General features: G+C 40.4%; 1 protein-coding gene across 6 annotated transcripts in view; it reads left to right on the plus strand.

Moving 5' to 3' along the window:
• LOC113018659 (ELAV like neuron-specific RNA binding protein 2) overlaps nt 1-17178 on the plus strand; it is a 33203-nt gene extending 16025 nt beyond the window's left edge. For 2 of the 6 annotated variants that reach the window (XM_080290324.1, XM_026161954.2), the window contains exons 2-8: nt 211-301; nt 1352-1592; nt 7102-7205; nt 9913-10066; nt 11862-12087; nt 12652-12690; nt 14447-17178. In XM_080290324.1, coding sequence (XP_080146450.1) covers nt 230-301; nt 1352-1592; nt 7102-7205; nt 9913-10066; nt 11862-12087; nt 12652-12690; nt 14447-14777 — 1167 coding nt within the window. In that variant the 5' untranslated portion in view covers nt 211-229 and the 3' untranslated portion in view covers nt 14778-17178. Of the gene's footprint in view, nt 1-210; nt 302-1348; nt 1593-7101; nt 7206-9912; nt 10067-11861; nt 12088-12651; nt 12691-14446 lie in introns of all 6 variants that reach the window. The other 4 variants (XM_026161953.2, XM_026161956.2, XM_080290329.1 and 1 more) reach the window with 2 other exon arrangements.
• The last annotated feature ends 728 nt before the right edge of the window (nt 17179-17906 follow it).

A 17906-nucleotide genomic window follows, 5' to 3' on the forward strand; every position in this document is an offset into this window, starting at 1 on the left:
TTACTGTAGATGAATTGTGACCAAGTGAAACATTGCCTTTTGCTTCTTCTTGGTTTTCACCAATCTGCATGGACAGCCAGTTCGAAAAAAGGGGAGGGAGAAAAATGGCCTCCTTTTTACCCCCCCAAACGCTGACATGTGATCATCTCTGACTGTTGCTTTTGTTGTTGTTGATCTAACATGAAGTACTTTTTGTGTCCACATTTTCAGACGGCAACTCCAAACTAACATGGCAGTCAGACTGTGCGATGTGGCTTCTCTGCTTAGAAGTGGTTCGTGGGCGCCTGAGCCTTGGACTGGGGTCTGTGGCACTTTTATTTTTATTTTTGGAAATTATTTGTCCAGAAGGGCTCTTTGTCTCAGTGCTCAGGCCATACCAATGATAGTTCTTGTATTATAACATTGAATCTAAATCAATTTACGTATTAAATGTAGGCACCTTTTTGCAGTTTGTATGAAAAGCTCCCATGTTTAATGTCTCACTGTATTGGTATGGTCTAAAACTCTCTACTGCCCCTGTCTACTCTGTATTTATCTTATAGCATCACTGCTTTTAAAATTATAGCCTTGTACTCTGTGTGACGATAATTTAAAGTGAGAATAATAGTGGTGTGACTACATTGCTCTGCTTTCTGGTGAATCTGTTAATTAAGGATGACTCTTCATACATTAACGTGCTGCTGGTTGCCTTAACTGATTACGCATCGTTTCGGCCTGTTCCCCGATGCTAGCGTACTGATGGCTGCAGGTTTTGGGCTTCTGTAGGCTTGGCATTTTCTAATTTTGGTGAATGAAATGTTGCTACTGCAGTAGGAAGTTTAAAATCCTGGAAAGATAATTTTTAATATTCTCACCTCAGTTGTTGTGCATATGGCAGATTAATAGATTGCCTTATTGCACAGGGCGTCTCCTGTTTTCTCATAAAAGCAACAATAACAAATATCAGAGTAATTAAACAAATATGGAGGGGTCCAATCTCAACTTCCAGTATTTTTGGTGGTTATATTGCTAAAATCTAACATTTGTCCTCATACCTGAGCTAAAGTTAAATTGACATGATTAAAACCTGTACTCAGTTTCTTCTGTGGTGGCAAACTCTTGACATTGACAGCTTGCAGTGTGGGGTTTCTTTATTTTATTTTTGTTGGGTTAATTACCTGTAATGCTGTGCTGCATTAAATGATTACCACTGTTTTTTTTCTTTAATCTTTAAATTTCACCAGTGGTTGTTATTCCACTGAAACAGTGTTTACTGTGTGAAGAGCGTCCTTTTTTAACTGCTGGTTTTATGATGCTTTTTGTTTCATTTGCATTTAGTTTTGATTTTTTTTTCTTTCTGTCTCTTTAGCAGGTAATTGCTGCCATGGAAACACAGCTATCCAATGGGCCCACTTGCAACAACACAAGCAACGGTCCTTCAACTATCACAAACAACTGCTCTTCACCTGTAGAGTCAGGGAGCGTAGAGGACAGTAAAACTAACTTGATAGTCAACTATCTGCCTCAGAACATGACCCAGGAGGAACTGAAGAGTTTGTTTGGGAGCATCGGAGAAATTGAGTCCTGTAAACTAGTTCGAGACAAAATCACAGGTAACAACTGTTTGCATTGCTTACGCTGGTTAATGATTGCAGAACCACCTATGTGTGCATTATTATTTTGTTGTTTTTTTGCATTGGTGCATTTTTTCTATTTAGACTATTTAGATTTTCTTTTCAGGTTAATATAGATTTTGAACAAATGGTCGGCCTGTTTGTGCCGTAGGCTTTTGTGTTGCATGCACAGTGAGTTTTTCCCCTTCTTTTTAAAATAGACACCAACAAAGAAAGACCTTAATTCTGAAAATCATTGAGCATACATACTGTTTGATTATACAGTCGGCAAAAAGGGAACATTTGAGCAATATTAACATTCATTTTTGAATCCGGTGCTCAAAGGGTTGTTTTTTGCGTTCCACTGACAGTTGTGTCATTTAAAAAAATTGCACAGTGTCATTAAAGATTTTCAACCTCGCTGTCATTCATCGAGGCCTGAAGTACAGTTAAAGTGTTCCTGTAACTGCTTTGATGTGTTGGTTTCTACTAGAGCCAGTAGGGAAATGGCATTTTCAGAAAACTCCCTGTGGGAACATCCTGTTCAGTGTACAGTATTTGGGTAGGTGGGCAATTTGCAAATGATTTCAGGTTTTTAATGGGAGGAATGCAGCTGGTAGAGACACAGTGACACGGTCTATGTGACATGAGCAGCTAGATAATGGTCGAGGCTGCAGGATTCTCACTACTAGCTGTTTGTGGTTAAGGTTATGGAGACCTTTCAGCCTGTCTCTCTGCCTGAGATGAAAATCCATTTGTTTTGTTTGCATTTTCTTCTGAATCAACAGTCAGCGGAGAGAGCGAGCAGAGCTTTTCCTTGAAATGATGCTTGAGGCTGAGAGAGGGGTGGCTGAGGGATGCAGTGACTTTAGATCCTGTGGCTCTGACCTACATTAAATTAACATGTCAACTGTACACCCACCCACTTTGAAATATTCATGTTAATATTTCAGTTCCTGTGTATACCTGATCATTATTCACAGGTCTGTCTTTGCAGGGTTGCTACTATTCCCAAAAGTTACTGCTTCATTTTTAAAAATGCTGTCAAATCCTCAGACTATGTCGAGCTAAATTGTCTCTCGCTGCCTCCAACTACACCAGCTGCATTCTCTTATGCTTTCTCTAAAAAGCATTTCTGTTATAGCTGTATTTGTAGAGCCGATTCTTTGGACTGCCACAACAGATGTTTAAATCAGAGAGGTTATATTTCATTGGTGTAAACAAATGATAGCAAAGAGTAGACCACAAACCCAGGATGGTACTTGTGGGCATAGAAGACGGAGGGGGGGGGGGGTCTTATTATTTATTTATTGAATTTAAACTATTTACATGCAGTGATGATGAAAAATTATTAGTCTTGCCTGGGATAAATACCCTCGTGTAGCCATGCATAAAATAAATGTATTTAATAATGTGTGAAATGGGTTGCGTTGACTTGACAAGTGATCCCTGTTTAAAATCAGTGTACAGCACAGCCTACTTGGGTGATTGAACATAAACAACGTTTGATAGGTTGCATATTTAGGCGAGCTAGTGTGAACGCAACACTCAAACTAATTTTCCGAGCGAGGCACTAAATGAAACGTGTTGTTTGAAATCAGCCTGCCCCTGTGTGAAAACGATTTAAGTACTACGAGGTCCTGATTCATGCATGCCGCAGCTGAAATGTAGGCTTTGATTCAGGAAACGATAGAAGCGCTCTGTGGACAAGTTTTGTTTTGGGTGACAAGACATGAACCTGTATGTTGCCTCGTCTTTTCTTTTAGAATGGGTAATTTTCACTTCAAACAAGACGTAAATAGACGTTAGTCTTGATCCAGGTGCTTTGAGCTTGATGATTTGCACTCTTAAATGTTGGTTTTATATCTTCTCCACTAGATTGGTGTGTGTGTGTGTGTGAAATATTTTGCACAAATAGACGTTCTGTGTCCATTAAGTACACTGAATCCTTGCATATAGTTTGAATTTTGACGTTAAAAGATAACAGAACTTGATTTCTCTGAACAGACTAAAGTGCCTCTTCCAAACTTTTGACATGCTTATTAGACTCTGTTCAAAGAAGTCTTGCCATTAGCTAATGCTGTGGTTTTTAAATATGGTCAGTTTACCTTTAAAACTAATTAGCACAGCCTTTTCAGGTAGCTGTAATTAAACAATTAAAACCCTTGCTTGATCCAGCTAACTATAGACTGATCTCCAGCCTTGCTTCATTTTTAAACACGTAAAACAGCTGAGTGATCATCTGCAGAGCAATGATTTCGAGTCAGAGTGCAAAGCAGCACAGATGGATGATTGTCTGATGGTGTTCTAGTCTTTGTCCTCCTTCGACCTCAGTGTAATATTCAGTACAGTTCACAACATTTAGTTGTATTTATGGATTTAGGTTGCTGAGGGAGTTCAACACGGTACTGTGCCGGGACAGGACTTTTTTACATGTTTACCAATATAACCTGAAGTAAACACTACATGCATTTAACCATAGCATGTACAGGTGTATCTTGGAGAGATTTATTTTTCTTCTTCTATGGTGGGACTCGACTGAGATGGAAGCACGGTGACTCACTTGTGGTTCTCAGTTTTCCTCAAGTACAATGGGAGGCAGAGCCTGTATATGGAACCAGCTCCCATTTGGATTCAGGAGACACGCTCCCTCTCTCTGCTTTTAAGATTGGGCTTCAAACTTTCCTTTTTCATAAAACTTTCAGTTAAGGATGTTTCATTTGACCCTGAACCATTGCATCCATAGTTAAGCTGCTATAGGTTCAGGCTGCTGGGGGATTTCTCACGATGCACTCAGTGTTTCTCCTTCACCCGCCTCTCTTCACTCCCTCTGCGTTTACATGACACTACTTTGTCTTCCTTCTCCAGTGCTTGTTGTGCTCGTCTCTCTGTGCTGTGTGGTTCTCTCCTTTCCAATCTCCCTTAAACTGGTTTCTCCAGCTTTTTCACCCTACCATCATCAGGTTTTGGCTCATGGGGAACTTGTTAGGATTCTCACTCTTTAACATTGCAGGGTTTTTACCTTGAAACACAAAGTGTTTTGAGGCGACCGTTGTGATTGTCACTATGAATAAAACTGAGTGACAGTTGCAGCAGGCTCTTTAGTGAATCAGTGCTTAGATGAAGTCTGTTGCTGCAAACTCTAAAAGATCAGTGTGGCTATTTTGTAATTATATTTATTTTTGTTGAAGTAGAAATGCAGCCAGCTGGAGACGGTGAATTCTTGGCTCTCCAGCTGGCAGAAGATGCATGTCAAAGAGCATGCTTAAGGAAGGTAAATTATAGGTAACTGTGTGCATTTGCATAAACAGCCCTGCCTTAAGCAAATTAAAGCTCTGAAAAGGGCATTAATCCCCACTGTTGAGCTCTAGTTTCTATCAATGTACAAGTTAAATTTAATATAGAAGCTGCACTTTTGATTTGAAAATAAGCTTTTAAAGTAGTGCTTTTTACCCCTTTAAGGGAGCTTGAATTGGTGCTTAATAAAATACCCTTAATGTTATTCAGAACCTCGGTTGTTTCTCAGGAATGATTCTCGTTTTCAGCTCTGCATAAAACCGTATCCCCTCCAGACTCTGTTGCTTTTGTCTCTCCCTTGGCCCTTTGGCAATGGATTTAAGCCAGCCTACATCTGTGCGCTGCTGCTACATCAGATGTTGAGTAATCACCAGAGAGAGATGCATGCTTCCTCTTTGCTTTAAATGTTCACGCTTTGGCTGCTGCTGCAGAAAGCAGCTTAGTCTGTGTCATTTTCCTCCCACTATGGATAGCAGTAGGTCTGTACTGGAAGCTGGGTGCAGCTCTCTGAAAGTGCTTCTCAGCATGTCTCTGCTGCTCCTTTAATGACAGCTGAAAGCCAACAAGTTGTTTGTTAAAGGGCCTCTTGTCTTTACAGTGGATGCGATGGATGTTAGACACTCCATAGGAAGGTGTCACAAAAGCTTTGCATGCTCGTATAGAGCGTCTGTAGGGGAACATTGTACAGCAAGCATTTTGCCCTCAGGGCTCAAGTAGATGTTTCATTTCACCAGCTCATTTCAAAGACTTGGCATATTTCTCCTGGCGATAATGTTCCCTGACCTGGAGGTGAAATTAAGTTTATGAACTTGGTGAGTCACTGCTTGTTCTGCTGTGATCAAGCAGTGAGATGGATTAAAAGCGGTATGGGAGTATATAGGGAGTTCAGCTGCGTAGAAAAGCAGTCTCGAGATATTTCATAGTTGGATGTTTAATTATTGTAAACAAAATTTAGTGTGCTCTGAGTTACAGTTCAGCCTGTTTAGGTGCAACACAGAAACCCAAAGATCAGGGACATTTATCAGTTGAAAATGCATTTATTATTAAATCGTTATGCTTGATTATATGACTAAATATCTTAATATCATAACAGTAATAATCCTATAACTAACCAGCAGTGGGATTTCAGTCTTTGAACCGTGCAGAGTAGTAAGGAATGGGTTCATATGAATGGCCTTTTCTCAGCTATTCACTGTAGCGATGCATCAACAAGGACAACTTACTGGTGCAAGAAAGCATCACCAGATAAATGCTGAGATAAATGTGTCCATTCTCATTACAAAATACTTGCATGAATGGGGACAGTCATTTAATATCTAAAATTTAAATTGACAGATTACTTTAAATTCCGCTTATCACCTGTGCAGTGGTGCACAGATGTGACGGTGTCTGTTACAGTATTGTGTACTAGACATGAATGTCTCAATGAGAGCTTTTTTGGGCGGTAGGAAAAAATGTATATATTTTTGGCAGTTTGAAGCATGGAGTGAGTTAATATATCACTGAAAGAATAGAAAGTCTAGTTTTACGTGCATTTAATTAGGGGCACCCGAGAGATGGAGAAAAGTCTATATTGAAGAGAAAAAATCTGCTACTGCAGGAAGAACTTCTGCCGCAATCATTGCTTTAATATAACTAATCAAAGTGCAGGTTAATGGTGTCATGAGCCTCACTGTCAGAGATTTAAATTATTTTTAATTTCCCAAAACTTTCCGATACTATTCAGCTTGTTTATATATGTGCTGCATTAATATGGTGAAACTGCTCGAGATGGTGAACTTGACCGGCAGTGAAATTGCAGAGAAACCCAGGATGTGGGTGGAGGAAATTGAATTGCCTCTGTGCACATAGTGAGTGGGTGTCAATCTATTGTACATTTTAGAGATAAACTGCAGCGGGAGGGGAAGACATTGAGCCTCGGCTACTTCGCTCTGTCGTAGATGAGTTGGTGTGAAAGCAGAGCAATTGCTTGTCATTTTTAATTTAAAACCTGTTTGTCAAAGAGCGTGTTTAGTTTGTTTACAACCTGTGGTAAATTTCCTGAGATTTGTAGGAAATGGTTTGACCTCTGTGCTGTGCCAGATATGAGATTGTTTGGGGAGGGGGTAAAACCACATTTATGCTAATTCTGCTGATTCTAAAAAGACCTGTTTTTGCACACATTTGTCTTAAATTTCATGTCACATTAATTTTATTTATATTGTGATTGCAGGGCAGAGCCTAGGCTATGGATTTGTGAATTATGTGGACCCAAAGGATGCAGAAAAGGCCATCAATACCTTAAATGGCTTGAGACTTCAGACCAAAACCATCAAGGTAAGACATCATATGTTATCCTTTTTGACAGGTTTGAAAAAATAAATAAATGTCTTACCGGTTATGTCTGGCTCTGTAGGTTGGAGTCGAGACATAATGAGGCTGGAGCAGTGTGGGGTGTAAAGGGAGCCTATTGTTAATCTGGGCACAGGCGGCTTTGCTTGGGCCTCTAGTAGAGCAGAACTGTTTCTATGGTTGCATGTGCTGTAGCACTGCTGTATGTCTTTACAGGGAGGTGGCTGCCATTAGCATTCATCAGGCAATGTAGCACTCAATGTGCTGGTGGAGAAACTCATTTGCTTCATATAGTGCTGCAGGATTTGTGGATGGTGGAGTCAGATTATTAGATGTGATACTTTTTTTTTCTTTTTTTGTGCTGGCCTTACGAGGAGCTAGCCTTCTCATATCAGGCAGAAAGCTATTAGAGAATTTCTGTGGGCAAAAACATATTTTGTAATAGAAAATTGATGTTTGAATAGCACCAAATTTGTAAGCTGTACGCTTGATTATTTCTGTTTTTAACACTTCAATATTGTGCAGATGTGGCATGTCATGACAGCGGAAGATGTAGTGTTGTGAGCCATACCGCTTCAATTCCACAAATCGGAGCCCATCTTTCTCATGTCGCTGCCTGTCTCAGTTCATACCCCTGAAAGTAGAACATGGTAACATTGCCTTATGCATCACACATCCGAAACTCTCTAGCTGCCCTGTCAGAAGTGCAAATAAACCCAGTGAAGTGGGGGAATATACTTTGCAAATATTAGCATTAAATAAAGTGTGAAGGTTAGACTATGGAGGAGGCTGGGCAGGGGGCTTTAGCTTTTACTGTTATCACTCTACTCTTCACCGGTGGTACACGGCAGATTTTGAGGTGTGGTCACTTGACCTTTATTTATTCCCATAAAATGATGGCAGAGGAATAAAGATGAGTGTGACGCTAGGGGGAACACACTCACACACTCTGTTCTTTCTTTGTCTGATTCTCTCAATTCTCTTCCACAAAACCATCCTCCAACACTTCTTATCACATCAGCTCTGAAAATTTCGGCTGCTTTGGTTCCTGCAGATTATCAGACAAATCTCGACATAACCGAAAATCAGAATCAGAATACTTTATTGATCCCTGGGGGAAATTATTTTTTGTTACAGTGCTCCATTTTAAACCAACATTAAGACAAGACAGACAATACACTAACTAAGAATAGTACAATATATACATATATATACATACATACATACATAAGTCACTCATAAATAAATAGTTGGAAAAGAAACATGTGTAGTTGTAGCAGCAAACAGTGTGTTAAGTGGATGCGTTGTACAGGGAGATGGCCACAGGCAGGAAAGATTTCCTGTGTCGTTCAGTGGTGCTTTTCGGTAATCTCAGTCTCTCACTGAACGAGCTCCTGTGACTGACCAGCATGTCATGGAGTGGGTGGGAGGTGTTATCCAACATTGTCTTTATCTTGGACAGCATCCGCCTCTCCGACACCACCTTGAGGGAGTCCAGCTCCATCCCCACAACATTGCTGGCCTTACGGATCAGTTTATTAAGTCTGTTGGCATCTGCGACCCTCAGCCTGCTCCCCCAGCATGCAACAGCATAGAGGATCGCACTGGCCACAACAGACTCATAGAAAATGAGATGGTGCATGGAGAAAAATGAATTTGACTGCTGAGGGGTGTAATGATGTATTGATCCACATGACCTGGTAGAGGATTGAGTCTACCTCTCTTTGCTATTACTTGTCTGGGTTTCTGGATGGATGTTTGTTTGCGCCCCATATTTATTCTAGCCTGTTGCTGGAGATTTTTCTGATGTAATCTGAATTCAGAGGCAACAAAACCTCTAGAGTAGTTCAGATGAAGGTAAAGAGGCAGCCACGTTGCTGTGTAGAGCGATTTTTAACACTTTGGGGTTTTTTAAAATTTTGTTTTATTTTGAAAGATGAGCTTTCTTGATGGGCCTGACGTTTAAATTGTCAGGGAGTTGAGGGACAAAATGTGACAGGTTAAACTCTTTGTGGACAGGCTGGTTTGTCAGTGTCCAATTAATAATAATAAAAATGTTTTAGTGTTTAGGTTTGCACTGAGGAAGACAGCAGCAGAAACCGGCAATGCACCACCCTAATGTTGCTAAAACCCAGCTGCTAACACTTACATCCTTTATATTAACTAATATGTTACAAACACATCGAGTCACTGCAGTTTGTGTACACCACTTCTTTTTTTCCTTTTTCTTTTTTCTTTGCAAAGCCCTGATTTCCTTTCACCTGCATTAATGGGGTCCCTCGGGTTAAGGATGGGAAAAGTTGAGCTCATTTTGGGACATTTTCAAACGTAGCCGACGGTCTGTATTGAATGTCTGGTTTGTGGTCTCACTGTGTTATCACGTGATGGTTAAAGTTGGAATACAGATGGTTTTACAAACACTGGCAGGCTTGATGTCTGCTGGCTATGATGTTAGGAGATGCCCTACACAGTAATGTAGTCTACAGAAGACGGTGTATTTAGTTTATCATGTGATGCAGTTCTGTGTGTGGCCTGCAAGTTCACTCACACGTGAGTTAGTTTATATTCTCTCCGCTATGACTCCGTTACAGCCTCTGTTCGGAGATAAGAATCAAAGGTGATGGATGGTCTAACCTGCTTGTGCGTAAACTGGCTGTAATATACTGAGGTCAACAACTGTTTCCACTTGTAGGTTTCCTATGCGCGTCCAAGCTCCGCCTCCATCAGAGATGCAAATTTATACGTCAGTGGCCTGCCAAAAACTATGACTCAGAAGGAACTGGAGCAGCTCTTCTCTCAGTACGGACGCATTATTACCTCACGCATTCTGGTGGACCAGGTGACTGGTGAGTACAGCATGACAGCTTCCCCTCGTCTTTGTTCCATCTTCACTCTGTCACGCCCATCCTCCCATTTCCCTCCTGACTGCCAGCAAAATGACACAACCAGGACTGAGAAATGCATCAGAGGTGTTGCTGCGAGGTTCCCAAAAATGCAATTTTCCACCAGACGTGCTCATAAATATGCATAGATGGAATATAAAATTGAGTATAAAGTAGCAGGACTCGATGCGTCATAATTTCTCCCTCCTGCCTGCACTTACTCCCTTTTCTCTTTCCATCCCCAAGGTGTACATGCGATACCTGTTTTATGGCAAGAAATGAAATGCATTTAGAGCAGTTATATTCTCCTTTCCTCAGCTGTCAAGCAGAAGCCTTATGAAACACTGATAAACAGAATCTTTCACTGGGACATTTCCCAGTGGTTCTGTCCCACTGCTGAAGCTTATTCCTTCTGGCGTGTGTTATGGGAATGGCTGTTTTCATAGTTTTCTAACATAAAACCACTTGTTCCTTGAGGATTCAATGGTCTTACCTTAGTATTAATAACCCAGCTCAGTCTTTCTGCAACCTGCAACTTTTTTATGTATAGAAATAACAGAAATGTGTTAATGAGCTAAAAATGTAAAAGTAGCAAAATGTGCAGCAAAAACTTCTTACACAAATGACATGGGAGGCTGGCCTGATTGACCAATACTGGCAAAGACTGCGCTCATTGGCAGGCAGCAGTCACATATGTGACCGAGGGGAATGACATGCACTGGTGTCCCAACAGGGCATTAAGAGGGTAAATAAGTCGAAGCAGCAAGTCAAGAGTGATGCAGCCCACTTAAAAGCCATTAAATCACATGGAGCCCACCTCAACTTAAATCCTCTCAAATCAATGTACAGGAGAAAGTGTTATTAAACCAATTAAATGTGCTGTCGCCTATAAATTGCTAATCAACCATATGTAAGATTAAGGCTGATGTGTGACTCACCTGCCACTGTGACACAAACTTCAGTATAAGTGCAGTAAGTTTAGGTCAGACTGTCACAAACTAACAGCTTATATTACCAGTTTTTATTCATTTTTATTTAAATTTATTTATGTAAATACATAACTGTACATACTTGAGTGATTTCAAACTGCATTTTATTACTATGGCCCACCTGCAGCACATTTGCAACCCAACAGGGGGCCCCGACCCACACTTTGGGAATCACTGAGTTAAACGAATAACTAAATATGAATAATTAGCTTGTGTCTCTAGAGTGTGTCAAAGACCAAGTACCTGCGTCATCAGTTTTTCTACATCTGTGCTAACATAATGTAGCTTTTTCCTAATGTTCAGCTGCTAATAACAGGCAGTAAAATGTCACTTTACAGAGAAATTACAGCTGTTAAACTGCTACCAGCCTAGTTATATATAAAGTTTACTTCATAGATGTCCATAAATACATGTCACTGCTGATGTATGTCCTCCTCCTGTGTGTGTATGTTGTGTTATTTAATGAATTTCCAGACGTGGAACGCACTTCACTGTTAATACATACAAATATAAAAAAGCACATGTTTGTGGTCACGCATGCTGTAAGGTCATGCTTTTAAAACTGGAGTAAGAAATTACTTTACAGTGTAGTGACAGACCTTGAAAGCAGTTCACTGTACTACTGGGTAAAATGGTAAAGTCATATTGGAGGGGAATAAAAAGGCATATTGGCATTAAACGAGTCTACTTAAAAGGCTGATCATTAGGTCATGTTTTGACAGTCGGGTGAAGCTCAGTATGACTAATCTGGAGTTACTGGGCTCTCTCAGGTGTTTCCAGAGGAGTTGGCTTCATTCGTTTTGACCGGCGAGTTGAGGCTGAGGAGGCCATCAAGGGTCTGAACTGTCAGAAGCCGCCTGGTGCCACCGAACCCATTACAGTCAAGTTTGCAAACAACCCGAGCCAAAAGACCAGCCAGGCGCTGCTGTCCCAGCTCTATCAGTCACCCAATCGAAGGTACCCAGGACCCCTCGCACAGCAGGCACAACGCTTCAGGTAAAAGGGGCACACCAAAAAAGTATAATGCTGCTAGTGAAGCTGATTTTGTTGACCCTCTGAGGTTTTTGGATATTAGCATTTAAATTGTCTCACTGGCAGTATCGTGAAAATATTCTGTGTTGGAGCTCGTCGGTACTCTGGGCAGAATATATCATCCCCATTATTACATTCTTGACTTTGCGGCATGTTGCAGACGTAGGCCTACCACACAATCGGGTTTAAACAGATGTTTGGCAAATGTGGAAATGAGATGAGCAATGAATGAACAAATTGTGCAAGTTAGTCCAAAAAATGTGTTAATTTTCAGTGTGCTGATTGATGTCAGTGGTTGTTAAAGCTGCCACCCTGTCAGCCTAATTGACCCTTTTTCTGTATGAACTGCAAGTCTCCTGTTGGCTGTGTTGTGAAGGATGACTGGGAAAATTTAAGTGGAACAGCAGACTTTAATCGTGGTATCAGACCCATTACTCATCTTTGTCATCCTGTCAAAACTCATCAGCTTCCTGAAAAGTGTCTTTCTTATAAAATTAATTTGTCTGTTGGTGTTTTGCTTTTTTTAAGGTTGGACAATCTGCTGAACATGGCCTACGGAGTCAAAAGGTAAATTGACTTTCTGTTTTAGATTCTGTAGTCTGCCTTAATTGATCCTTGAGGGAAATTCCGAGCTAACGTGAGGGAGCTGATGGGATACATTTTGTTGTTTATTTCCTATGAGCTCTATGGCAGCATTGTGTAGGTAGTTAACACTGCATAAAGTGGCACTGATTCAATATGAGACTGCTGCTCAAAGCAAATGCTTTTCTGTGCATCCACAACAAATATACACACAATTCAGTTGGTGTGGGTGAATCAGGCTGTTTGTCTTCACAGTAAGTCATGATGTAAATATTGAACAGCTGCTGCAGATGCCTAAAGGCAGACCTGTGTATGCTGAGAGCATAGGCTGGAGGGGCAGGGTCTCTCCATTGTGTTAGACCAGCGGAGGATGTCAAAAACTACCTGCTAAATTTATCTGATTTAAGTCGCTCTTACTGCCTGATGTGGCATCGTTTCTGGTTTGGTTTACAATTTCTAAAGCATAAATAACATGACTGCGTTGTCTGTAGGTTGCTAACCGGGTCGATATCCTTTAATCTAATTGAGTATTTAGTGCGTTAATACTAAAGCGCAGCATGTGGTCTGCTCAGCTGCCATGTTGGAGAATCTGAAGTGCAGTTTGTGGCAAAATGTGGTGACTCTTTATGGTTTGAACAAAGCAGAGTCTCTGTATCTTTGGGGACACGGAGGTGACTGCTTTAGTGGCCATGCTCAGTGTTTAACATAAACGGGTTTAGGTATTTGTCCTTTAAACGTGTTCTCTGAAATAAGGAAACTGTATAAAATCAGCTGCTGGTGATGCAGTGGAGCGCTTTAATCTAGAGCTAATGTCACAACATGTGATAGATTAAAGCACTGTCTACGCCGCTTGTCTACATAACAAAGGGCAGACTCTTACAATCTTACTCGCTATTGCACAAAATTGCACGTTTGTATTGAGCTTTGCACTCTTACCTTGATCTATTATGGACAGCCCTGTCCTGTTTTAAACTTTGTTGCGTCAGACGTCTTTCAGGATTCGCCGGGATACCAGTTTGTCTCAGTTCAGTTTTATAAGAATGTCTTCCTCGTGTGTGATTGAGCTTTCAGGGAACTGGACTTCAAAGAGCCGTCACCAGCAGCAATAGACGTGCGATTTCTCCTCTGCTGTGCTCGTTGGCTGACGTCTTGGTTGCCAAATTTCTCCGTGGGTCCTTGATGCTGGGAGCACACCTGTCATAGTGGATGTTCCCTGAGAGGCCAAGTGGAGCAGCTAATCTTGTGTGACACCTGCTGCAATAATTCATAGGCTTTTCATGCACTTTGAATTTTGTTTCTTAAATCTGCAAAAGCACACTTACCGAAGGCCAGAGCCTTTCTGTGCCTCGTTATTATGCTCTTGGCAACTGCCAACTGATTTGGAGGAAATAATTTCCTTTGCAGTTGTGAAGCTACAAACTAAATGTGTGGGGAGTAGCTCGAGGACTGAATCTGTGCATTTATTCTGAGGGTTGCTGCTCAGGTGACTTGCTGCAGAAGATGAAGGAAGTGTGTTTTGTGAAAAATCTGATTATGTAATTCCTGAAATGAAAGAATGGCACTAGCACCATATGGCCATAGAAGCATCCATGGCTCACAATGTGTGGGTAGAGCTGATCCCTGCAGAGACTTGTCACACTCTGTTAGGCTTGTTGGTACGATCTCCTGTCTTATAAAATGGCCCGTTTTGTGCTCATTTTGGCTCTTGCCTTGAACCATGTTACTTTTTGTGTTTTAACAGCAGGTTCTCCCCGATGGCCATTGACGGGGTGACCAGCTTGGCTGGCATCAACATCCCGGGGCACGCGGGCACTGGCTGGTGCATCTTCGTCTACAACCTGGCTCCGGACGCAGATGAAAGCATCCTTTGGCAGATGTTCGGGCCGTTTGGTGCTGTCACAAACGTCAAGGTTATCCGCGACTTTAACACAAACAAGTGCAAAGGATTTGGTTTTGTCACCATGACTAATTACGACGAGGCAGCTGTGGCCATCGCCAGCTTGAATGGATACCGCCTTGGGGACAGAGTTCTGCAAGTGTCATTCAAAACCAACAAAACACACAAAGCCTGAAACTCAGATTGTTTCTAGAAAACTCACCAGAAAATGGAAACAGAAAATGGAAGCGTATTGACCGTAACTTTCTACATTAGTAACAAGAGCTTTGTAAATCAGTGTTGCGAAGAAAAACGATATTTAGCGTCCAACAATGTGATCTCTTTTTTTTCCTTCTCTTTTTTCCCATTGCTACACTTTGAATCTTCTCTATACTTTAAAACAGAAAAATACCTGCAGGTCTTGATGCCTGTCATGTTGACTTCTCTTGCTGTCTTTACAGATGGACCATCTAAAATGTTACTCTAGGTTTTGTCATTTTGTTGCACATCTGCTTTGAAACAGTAAGTCTTGTAAGGTTATGTGTAGTGATTTTTCTTTGTACTTCTGTGTCCTGATTTGCCACACGTGCGTTTATGCCTTCGGTGGTTAGCAAGTACTTGCGTTGAACTATTTGCGGTTCTGTTAATTTTGTAAGTATTCTGTTTCCTGTAATATCAGTTGGTTATTGGTTGGCTGCATAATGTTGCTTATTGTACAATTAACAGATAAAAAGACAAAAAAAAAGATTCTTAAAGCAGTACCTTGCCAAAGAGCTAAGAACCTCTTTGATGTGGGTTTAAAAGCATCTATTTTTATAAAAAGAAAAATTTGGAGAAACTTTTTACTGGACCTGGAACAAAATATTTTGACTTGGATACTTTGAGAAATATCTTCATATGACACCTTGTGAGCTTTTGAACTTTACAAGAAAGTTTGCAGTGGTTGAAATTTCTGGAGAGATTTATGATGTAAAAGATACCTTTTGAGATCTTTGTATTACCTTTAGATTATAGAATCAGTGGCAGTGCTGGTTTCATTTGTAAAATCATCTGTGGGTCCCCCCCCCCCCCTCCCCTCGGTCGTCTGGTCGTTACGGCTAGCGACTCGCTTTCCGGTCTGATTTGGAAACGGACAAAACTTCAAAGGTTGATCTGCAAAAAGTGCATGAAAAATTAAAAACATGGAGATATCATAAAGGTAAATGGGGGATTTAAAAAAAGGGAAAAAAGAAAAATCAGTTCTTCCTCTAAGATTCCCTTCAGATGGAGCTCATGGTGTTTTGTGGTGTATCTACAATATCATTAGACTGATTTTTGTCTTAATATCAACCAATGAGGGTTTTTACATACTTTGTATGAAAGATTGAAGACAAGCCAGTGAAGGCAGCAGCATCAAAAAACAACTAGCGTGACAAATAGAAGGGTTCCTCCTGAGCTTTGAGCTGTGTAAATAAGTCCTTTTTTATGTTGAGTACTTGGCAGACTTTGGTTTTTGTTTGGACTTCATTGAAAAGTGTTATTATATACAACTTTCTTTTCAGGACTGTGTAAGGTCTTTTTTTTGTTTTTGGGTCTTTATTTTCAGTTTCTCTTCAGTTGAAATACTTGAGTTGTCGTCCTATGGACTAGCATTAGTGCATCAGATTTGTTGGTTGTTAGGTCTGTAGATAGTCTTGCTTCGTTAAAAAAAAAAAAAGGTATTAAGAAACTATAGACATTTGTTTTGGTTTTTTTTATATATAAACATTATAGATATATATTTATGTGGTAAAGAATGGATATAAACCACAGTTTTGAACTATTTGATTACTTTTTTCATACTCATATCTCTATATATAAATATATACGTAATGCATATAACCTGTCTTTAAAATCGTAAAAAGGTGTATATTGCTTTATTCACTTTGGGGAAGGGCGGTGAAGCAGTTCCATTAACAATAGCAAAGTTGGTTGCAGAAGTTTGTCAACATCTAGCTCATCTCAAACACATGAATGGAGGCTGGTTGAGCCTTAGATGCACTGAATACTGCACCTGCATCCTGCTTGGTATTTCAACCGATTATTAGTCATGCTTCCCCTTAAACGAGCAGTGTGCTATGCATTATATAATTATCTTTGCAACTGCTTTTTCTTGTTTATCTATTCCTTCTTTGTGTTACTTGTACAAGTTAAACTTTAAGTCTAGATGAGTTGTGATACTTGCTGCTGTAGGGAAGAGACAACATTTGTCATGCCTGACCTGCCACTGCTGAGAATAAGTTTTGTTTTTCCTTTATGTAACCGCTTGATGTTTTTATTTTTTTCTCTATTTTATTTTTTTCTCTATTTATTTTTTTTTTTTTTTGGTTTTGGGAAACTGTGCTGCAGGTCTGGCATGAGGAAATGTTTCCTCCCATCCCTCTTTTCTCAATTCTTAATATGAGAGTGATTATTTATTTGAAGTTGTATAGTCTGACTTGGTTCACAGCATTTTTGGAATAGAATCTTTTTGTTAAGTATTTAAAAGGATGTACATGTTCTTTACTTTGTGTTTGGATACTTTTGGATTTATTTTTTTTTTCCATGTTCAGTACATCAATAAATAAGTTGAAGGGCAATGAAGCTTTGTGATTGGATCATTCCTGTTTCCTGTCTGACAGGAAACTGAGTTTTATTAACTACATGCCGAAATGTTTAGTTTTAAACTGTTGTGCTTTAAGCTGGAAACGACCCCCCATTAACTAGCCAGTCTAATTGCTTTGCTTTTCACTTGACAGTTGCTCAAATGTTTCAGTACTTAGGCTTCCTTAAAAAAAAGCAATATGCAGTTTTTAACTTTGTTTAAATGATATGATGCACTTCCCTGCTGATGGGCAGATTTCCGGGCTTTTAATGCTCTCTGCTTCTGTAGTAATTCTCTCCACGTACACGAGAAAGCCAAATAATTTGCAGAATGTTTAAATGCCCGGTGACTCAAACTTTACTGGCAGTGAAATGGTAGGGTTCATCTTTTCTAAATTAAATTGGACAGGATTTATTTTGGAATGAAGTAGCCTTAAAGTGGACCTGTTATTAACGGCTCAGTCTTCCCTATTTAGTACTCGTCCTTGGTGCAGCGCCTCAGTTCATCCACCGTCTCAAACAAGCTCGACTGGTACAAAGGGCTGTGCCACAAAAATGTCCAGCAGCAGCCTGAACTGCTCATGCAAGCCCGGATGGATCCATGCTTTCATGTTCAAGTCTGACCCCGACTCGCGCATTTACAATCTTCTATCATCCAACTGTATAAGCTTGTGTGAGTTGTAGCCCCAGTTTCCTGTTCTGGGATGACAGTGTCCTGCTACTG

The sequence above is a fragment of the Astatotilapia calliptera genome, chromosome 3 (genome assembly GCF_964374335.1).
Source record: "Astatotilapia calliptera chromosome 3, fAstCal68.1, whole genome shotgun sequence".
Lineage (NCBI taxonomy): Eukaryota > Metazoa > Chordata > Actinopteri > Cichliformes > Cichlidae > Astatotilapia > Astatotilapia calliptera.